The following is an 8,936-nucleotide window of genomic DNA, read 5'->3' as shown; positions in this document are numbered from 1 at the left end:
TCCTGCGGTGCGCTCGCTGGTGGGGGGGGGGGGGGGGGGGGGAAAGAGAATAATTAATACTGAAGTTCTTTTATTGTATATTCTAGTTCTACTTTGCTTATAGCCAAGTTGCTCAAAAGAAGTCATGTATGCTCTATTTGCATTCAGGTATGTCTTTAAGCTGGCTAGTTCTTGTCTTTATTCTCTTCCTGGTATGTATAAGATACAGTGATTCTCCTGCCCAGCATCACTATAGTTCTCTAGAGTTCACTGCTGGAGTGCTTGTAGGACAGTAGAAGAATAACAGCCACATTATTTGCTGTGAACAGACCACACTGAAAAAAACCCACTACTTAATGCAAAAAACTCACCAAGGAATTTGGAAGAGAGGTTACACCTAAGCTGAAGTCTTCCACACTACATACTGCTAGTGCTCACAGACTGAAAAGCCTGAAGAAGTTCTCATGGCAAGGGAGAAGCCTTCATGTGAGCAAGGGACCTGCAGGTCCCTTAGATGGCAAATGGATAAATCTGACAATAAGGACAGACTTGCTGCATTCCAACAAGTGCTTAGACACAATCCACAAGTACTTTGTGCCATCTCTTGGTTTTATCCTTCCTTGTCCTGCATGGTGTTCCAAGCAGTGTGGTGTAATGCTTGTATTCTGTGGGCATCATTCTGTAGCATTCAGCCTATGAAACATTTATGTCTCGATGCATCCAAATACAAATGAAAATAAAGCAATCTGCTTAGTAAGGGCTGGGCCTTCCCTACCATCCAGAAGGAAAGTTAAGGGCAATAGCAAACACTTCTGGTGTGATCTCAGTACACTGTTTAACAAGTTGTGCGAAGAAACTCAGGAAGGAGAGATAAAAGTGAAAGATAATTATTTAAGGAACTAAACCAAAATCAACGTTGTCCCCAAAGACAGGATAAATATTAGCAAGTCTTCCCAGATCTCCCTGACAAAGAAGATCACAACATAAAACACAACGTACCTTCAGGTTTCCTTTTGTTGTAAAGGCTCTCCCACAGATGGTACAGGCAAATGGCTTTTCACCAGTATGGGTCCGCTCATGAATCTGAAGGGCGCTGGCAGAGGAGAAGTTCTTCCCACACGTAGTGCAGATGTGCTGTTTGGCAGGACGGCAGAATTTCGGTCGTGGCACAAGAAGAGGGGCAACACCAGGGGAGAGAGCTGGTGGGCCAATGAAATGGCTAGTGCTAATGGGACGCTCACTGGGCATCTCCATTTTTATGAGGGCTGGGGGGGCTCTAACAAAAGCAGCTGGAATACTACTTCGACCTGGAAAGAAAGCACAGATAATGTTTATATCCCAGCCTCCTCCTGCTTCCGAGCTTGAGCCTGGCTAAGATATCAGAGGCCCTGACTTTGGAGCTGCATGTGCCTGAACAGCATGCCTGCAAAGCCCTCCAAAGACACATGGTAGGGTTGCTGTTACACTTGCTAGGATGCTCTGAAAGAAATCAGTTCATCCCTGCCTTTCTGGTAAAGAGTTCAAAAAGCTCACTTTCAGGTCAAATTTAAACCAACATTAGCATCAATACTAAAGAGCTTGAAAATCCCACAAAATATTCCAGAGTTTCAGTATCACAATCTTAGGTTACGCAGTTTCCCATGAAACACAAATATGTCTTTAGAGAGCTATAAGGAGGTACTAGTAGTAAAGATAGTAAGTGCACAGCCCCTACTTATTTTAAAGATCTCTGTCTATGCTACCCCTTGCAGGAGAGGCCAGCACTTAAGTCTTTGAATTCTATTGAATTTTCAGTCTGACTGAGTCAGGAAAACTTTACAGGGCACATGCCCCTATTTTAACAGAAGACAAGGAAGAGGGGAAAGCTGAGGCGGTTTTGACTCCTGATGCCCCTTTTAGAGATAGATTTCCTCCAATCCTACTACCCCACCCCAAGTTATTGCAAGCATGTCATATTACTTACCATATTCTCCATTTGCAAAATGTAACCCAGGCTCTTCTTTAATGACCTTTCGACCAATATTGCCGTAAGTTAAATCCAAAGCACCAATGACCCCTTCCATTTCTGAAGTGTTCTCAGGACCCTCTGATTTACTTCCCGTGCCTGTGTCTTCTTGATTGTTGAAGTTAGGTGACTTTGACCTTACACTCTCAGCTTGGCTGTTGGCTGGGGACAGAGCTTGGAGCGATGCAGACTCAGAGGCAGCAGGACTCCTGCTGTTCTGGTAATCTGGATCTCCTGCCACAGAAGAAGAATCATTTGTCATGCCATCACTTTCTGCTGAGCCATTGTCACTAGACTTCAAGCTGCTTTGTCGCTGCAAGTTCAAAGCAGAGTTGACAATCTTCATTTGATTCTCCAGTGCTGCAATACCAGAGAAGGTGGCTGGTGATTCTGATTGTGCATCATATGAAGCAGTAGGTTTTGAAGAACTCCTAGGGCCATCCTGAGAGTCCAGGTCCTCTTCCATCTCTACGCTTTCCACAGTCTCATCTGGGCGACCAATGTCTCCATTCTTCTCAGCCACAGTAGCATCCACATCAGTGTTGTCACAGGTGTTTTCTGGCATTGGCGTATTGGGTATTTGTCCCCCCATATGCATGCGGATATGCTGCTGCAACACAACTGCATTTGTAAACTTCTTCTGGCAAATAGGACATGAATGTTGCATCTTCAAAGGAGTATTGGCCCGGTGGACACCATAATGAGTTTTAAGGTTCCCTTTAGTGGAGAAGGCACGGCCACAGATTTTACACTTGAACGGCCTCTCTCCAGTGTGAGTACGATAATGCATTTTGAGTGAACTCTGGCAGCTCAGCACTCTGTGACAGATCAGGCACTCATTGGGGTCAGCAGTGGATTTGTCGATATTTTCAACCAGTTGCTGAAGCTTTGATGTTTCTGAGCCTTGCTCGTTTGACCCACTTACATGGAAGATGCTCATGCTGCAGGTAGCTTGTGGTGAACTCAAGCTCTGCTCTGTTCCTGATTCATGACTGACCGCCCCTGATGAGGAAGAGCCACCCTCACTTTCTGGAGAAGGCCTTGACTGCAGGTCACTTGAGAACGTACCAGGTAGAGACTCCTTAATGCCTGCTAGGTTGGAGACGGTCTGAGGTGCACTGGTGGCCGCAGAGGTAGGCAGTGTTGTTAGGAGAGGTTTGCTATCCACTATTAGGTTAGATTCATCCAGTGGCACAGACATCCCATACGGGATTCCGGTGCTAGTGGGAACATTGTCCAGGTGCTCAGGAACCGGGTAAGGATTCATCTTTATGTGGGGGTATTTGTCTTTGTGACGCTGAAAATGCACTTTAAGGTTTCCTTTGGTTGTGAAGCGGTTACCACAAATGTTACACTTGTAGGGTCTTTCCCCGGTGTGGGATCGGAGGTGAATCTGCAGGGCACTGTCATTGCCGAAGACCTTGCCGCAGAATTTACACTTGTGTTTGAAGAATGGCTCTTCTGCATTCGGTTTGCTTTCAGACACGCTAATGTTGGGAGGTTTTCCCTTCCCCTTCTTTGAGGAATCTATAACAGAAGAAACAGCTGAAAGCGGATTTTGGAAAATGACCGAGTTGGAGGACTGAGGTAGCAAAGGATTCGGGAACTGAGAAATGGAGCTGGGGAGGTTTCTGCTTGCCTCTGGCTTCAAGGAGAAGGAGGAGGAAAGCCCAGCAGCCAGCGAGCTGGCAGCCGCAACACCAGTGTTAGAATGAGGTAGTTTTCCTTGCTTCAAGGATTCCAGTGATAGGCTCTGGCTTCCAGCTTTCTGTCCGATTAAAGCAACAGCAGCCGAGAGCTGCTGAGACATGTGAGCGCCCAGAGCTTTTAGTGGGTCAGTAGCAGCTGCTATGGAAGGATGCAGGGCATGGGGAGCCATCATGGCAATCTGAATGCGAATTTGCTCCGTTAACTGAATTTGCTGGAGTTGCTGCTGCTGCAAACACACGAGCTGCTCCAGGATCATGGGAATAGCATTAAAACTGGCTGCCGAAGAAGAGATGGCATCGGAGGTCCGCTGGTTCACAGCCACTTTAGTGCCACGTATTGTCTGCAACGTCACATTAGTGTTTGGTACTTTGGATTTTGGTAGATAGCTGAGCCCAGAAGCCGCAGGCGTGACGGGGGGTTCTATTTTAAGATACATTCCTCCTACTGATTCAGCATCCATTTTTCCTTCTCTCTTCTCCATAGGAGCAGTGCAACCCTTCGCCTGAACGTCCTTGCGTGCCCTGCTATCCATTCGATCACTTGGAAAGCTTCCTAGAGAGCTTTCAGAGAAGCTTTCAGGAGGTACTGTTCCCTCACTGTCATTCATGATTAGAACAGGTGGATTTTTAGTGCAATTTTTCTTATGCTCAAGGAATTCAGAGAGATCAAAGAATTCTGCACAGCATTTCTCACAGATTTTAGTTTCCTCCGTACGGCACCTTTTGGAACTCATTTCACCATCTCTGTCACCTGGGACGTCTTGTGGACTCCCTTAAAATAAAAGAAAGTCACATTATTACTAGCTAGACTTAAACTGAGTATTTCCTATTCTTAAGATCACCATCTTCACCTTAATTGCAAGTTACATATACCAGAGTCAGGTCTGCAGACTGATACGAAGTCCTGCTCTTGTTTTGCTAATTCATTTTGTAGTCCCAAAGAATCTCAGCCCCAAATGTGCATCTCAGCTCCATTTTCAATAAAAACAATAATATGAAAGAAATCTCTCAAAGCTCAGTGAAAAGAGGTTTGTTGTAAATCCCTTTATACAGGTAAAAAGGGAACAGTGCAGCAAGGCAGCTAGCACCTGCAAAACAGCTTAAAAGGAACACAACTTAAGGAAGGTAGAGAAAGCATCGTAACACTGAGCTAAACACCACATAAGCTTATTTGGTGTCTGTACTTCAGTTTGTAATTCTTTGTTAACCGTCTCTCAGAAACTCACATCAGGTTGTTAACACAGGAACGTCAGAGCAGTTCTTAATTGTACACTGATCTATTAAATAACTTTCACTCCGCCATTATGGAAGTAATTACTACCAAAGAGATATGACAAAAGCAAAAGTAAGTCCAATATTAGCTTCTAAACACTTCAAAAGCACACTCAAATAAAAACAACGTCTAAAAGCCACAGCAGTAAAGGAAAGATGATTAACTTACAGAACCCCACATTGATATTGATGATTATTAGACAGCAAAGCAACAAGTCCTGTTTGCAAAACGCATGAAGTTGTTTTAGACCCGCTCAAGACACCCTGTTTAGCTGCATCCACAACTCAGCCACTTCAGGGAGGAGCAGGGAAAGCAGAGCTGGTCTGCAAGTCCACTCCTGCCCTTCCTCCACCAGCACCCCACACAGCATACTGAGCAGAAATTGCACGTGGACACAAAAAGAGCAATCAGGGAACTCTCGGAACTGGAAGAGAGGTGAAGAGCAATTCTAAACCAAAACAGGATGTTTTTGCTCAGCACTGCCATCCTCCAAACAACAAACTTGCACGCAGCTAGAGACATGCAAGCATTCGGGGCACGGCAGGACGGAGGGTTCAGGAGGGAAAACTTTGGGCTCATACAGCTGAGGGAGAAGCAGGAAGGACTGCAGACGTGCTACAGCCCCCATAAGGTGAAATGTCCTGCAACTTGCATTAACTGGTCCCATTCTAATGGGTGCCAAGGGTGCGTTAACCAAGTATTTCACGTCCCATGCACCCAGTGAGGCACACTGCAGACATCAACCACAACTGAGAATTTGTATTACAAGATCTCTTCTTCTGTTCAGGTCTCGCACCTCCAATAATTCATCTCGGGGCCCAGCTCCGGTTCCACATTACTAGCCCACACCATTTTACAAGGGGAACAGAAGACTGCAAACACAGGAGCTATTTGCGGCTTTCATTTTAAAGGTGTAACTGAACCACACATCTGATACATGTGTATATCCTGTGCATGGCAGGGTGGAGGGTAAGCATGTCCAAGCAACAACCCACGTTGACTTACTGTTCTGAGATAGTGTAAAAGCTCTGCAAGGGAGGATATTGCAAACCTTAACATTTATTAGGTTAACAAGGGTATTACATGTATATTCATTAAATCAATCTTCAAATGTTTAATGCTGAGTGACAGAAAGTTTTTTAACAAAACCCAAACGACTTAATCAATTGCAAAATGCAAATACCAGAGGCCTGTTATGCAATGGTCTACAGAGCAATAGATCCAAATCTATATGTATGCAATTCTGTTAAATACATAGACTTCAGGGTTACAAGTCCTTCAGCAGGGAGGAAATGCGTTCTCAGCACAGCTATGATGAAAACTGTTTAGATCCCTCATATCTAACCAGGGTGAATTAAATACTTTTTACCTCCTTTCTTTCAGCCCAAACAACTTCCACAAGTTGAAGAAACAAAAGTAAAAGCATAGTGTTTGCACACATTTCATTAAATTGATGCCTCTAAAGTTGACCTAACTCTGTGGAAAAATTTACAGAGAAATCTAGTCTGCAGACAAGTACGAGCAGTATGTGATTCAGAACTTGGTCAATAAATAGGGTCCATAGAGGTCAAAAATGGATGTTTCTAAACTTATCTTTGCAAGAATACAAGCAGATATAATGGGAAAGCAAGCACCGGTGCTGAAAAAGATACAAGAAGCTTCCATAACTAGTCTTTACTTTACTACTTTCCATCCATCCAGCAGGTATTTCATAGAATAGGCTAAAACATCAAAACCTCTTTTCCAAATCCTTTAGCATTTGTGGCTTAAACAGTCCATCTCTCAGACCCAACTACAGTTTCCCCATGTTGCAAAATAACCGTAGGTTCTACTTTAGAAAGCATAAAGCTCTTTCTTGCACAGTCCCTCCCCCGTGGGCACATGCATTTCACTGTACAGCTTCCACCTCCGCAGTAGCCATGTAAAATGTTTCAAGTGGAGTAGAAATGTCTGCATGAAAGACTGTTGCCCACCCCTAAGGAGATATTTCAGGATAACTAGGTCTAGACAAGTCCTCGAACTTTAACTGCTTCAAAGCATCTGATCATTTATCTCCCTTCCCTTGATAGTACTTTATTTTTCCTCTTTTCCACTGATAAGACCATACGAAATTCAAAGCCTCCTTTTACACTCTCCAGCACAGCCTCTGCTCCTAATTTTCACAATTCTGAGGAGTTTCAAGGGTAACTTTTCCAGTCCTAAGCACTAGTTGCCACCTCAAGAGAGAGAAACTCCAGTAAATTAAAAGTACCTGTGTCCAGCAGCAGCAGGCAGGTTATTAACCATGCCCCTGCCTGCTTTTGCTGCCACTGTCACACATTTTCACTTCCAGCTGCCCTGTCTGGCTCAGGAAGCCAAATAAATTCAATTCCCAGCTTGTACCAACTTGCTGCATGACAAGTAGGGAAGTTAGATCTTATTTTCCCCTTCTACCTTAGGAAAAAGAAAAGAAAGGAGGAAAAAAAAAAAAAAAAAAAACCCAACCCCAGAGAAGAGTGCAAGTTTCCTCTATCTCAAAAAGGGGTTTGAGATGCAGGACGCTTGGTTATTGCGCTGCAGCTCATATAACAAAGGAGCAGTTTACTGTTTCTTTGGAAAAAACCCAACAGCTTCTCTGAAGCTCTTCATCTTGATTTCTACATCCTCTCCCCCCAGCCGAGAAAGCACCCAGCACCTGCAGCAATCAGAGCACCTCTTTTTCCCGAACCTGCCCTCCCCCCCAGCACTCAGCACCAACATGAACTTAACGGTCTGAAATCCTGTGTTTTCTCTGCAAAGAAACCTCCCAGTGCAGCCAGCCCTGTCCACATACTGTACTCGGATTTACCGAGAGCCCTGCCACAACAATTGCTTGTGCACTTCACTTAACCCTCTCCAAAGGCTTCCCAGGGATAGGACTTCTACTGAGTTTTTTTTATCTCCCCACCCCCGAATTTCAGGAATGTTATCTCTCAGCATCTAGTTATCCAATAAGTTAGAAGAATGCAGTAAACCCAGCAGGGGGGTTAGATTGAATCACTGGCAAATGGATGGAAAAAATCCACTATTGTGTAGGACAAGGCAGTCATCGACAAGGAAGGCTGATAAAATCCACAAGCTCGAATTATTTTTTCTAATTTAAAGGGAACCAGTAAAAGAGTAAACTAAGTCTTGTCTGGTTTGATGTGCTTTCAGAAAGGGTGCTGCTAGTCTATGGTCTACCACTCATCTGAGCAATGAGGAACTTCTTCCCCCCCCCAACTGTGATAAAATTATATTTCACTTGAATTGGGAGCTCAAAGCTCCCAAATCAAAGTCAAAGCTCAAGCTTCCCCTTCCCCCCCCCGCCCAAGAGTTTGATACCTTTGCTGAGCTTATTTTTTCCAGACTCCATTTGATCAACTATTTTTACTTTAACATAACCATACACTTCCCCAGTTAAAAATAACTCAAGATGGATTAGCAAGTATCTGCTCACATCCTAGATGTGAAAACCGCTGCATCAGTTCCCTGCTGCCTTGATTTTTCCTGTTCCCACCTGAAAAACCAGGACTTCCAAGAACTTTAAACTGTCCCAAAGTTCCTTTCTTCTTCCACTATAAAGCACCATTTAAATAATTTTCAATGACAAAAATCACTTCCTTGAATAAGCAAAACACACAGCTGATGACTTACTGAAACACTCCAAAGGCCTTCATGTTTTCTACACTGAATTTATCAGCATTTTTCCACCCAAGAACGAGCCAGAAACATGTTACACTTTACAACTAGGATTCCACGTACTTTCAAGTTCTCATGGCTTTAATTTTTTCTCATTATCTACCTACTGCTTCACCCTTTCGATTATCCACTTATTCAAGAGAAGCATTCGGCCAAGGAAACTATTACGAATAAACGCTTTTGAGCAGCAACAGAAGCGTTAACACACGCAGGAGAGGTAAAGACCAGAGGCGCTGGCTTCAAGCGGAGGGGCACGGCAGCCCCGCTCCCG

At 44.2% G+C, this 8,936-nt stretch overlaps 1 protein-coding gene across 1 annotated transcript in view; it reads right to left on the bottom strand.

The window, feature by feature from the left end:
- SALL4 (spalt-like transcription factor 4) overlaps positions 1 to 4,465 on the bottom strand; it is a gene marked incomplete at its 5' end in the record, with an annotated part of 6,644 nt that extends 2,179 nt beyond the window's left edge. The window contains 3 exons of the mRNA XM_010017695.1: positions 1 to 16; positions 970 to 1,286; positions 1,943 to 4,465. The exon at positions 1 to 16 is cut by the window's left edge and continues 2,179 nt beyond it. Of these exons, the coding sequence (XP_010015997.1) occupies positions 1 to 16; positions 970 to 1,286; positions 1,943 to 4,465 (2,856 nt within the window). The remainder of the gene's footprint in view (positions 17 to 969; positions 1,287 to 1,942) is intronic.
- Between the last annotated feature and the right edge of the window lie 4,471 nt (positions 4,466 to 8,936).

The sequence above is a fragment of the Nestor notabilis genome, unplaced genomic scaffold (genome assembly GCF_000696875.1).
Source record: "Nestor notabilis isolate BGI_N333 unplaced genomic scaffold, ASM69687v1 scaffold32610, whole genome shotgun sequence".
In the NCBI taxonomy this organism is placed as follows: Eukaryota; Metazoa; Chordata; class Aves; order Psittaciformes; family Psittacidae; genus Nestor; species Nestor notabilis.
The sequence above is the reverse complement of the archived record's forward strand: the minus strand, read 5'-3'. Positions and strand labels throughout refer to the sequence as shown.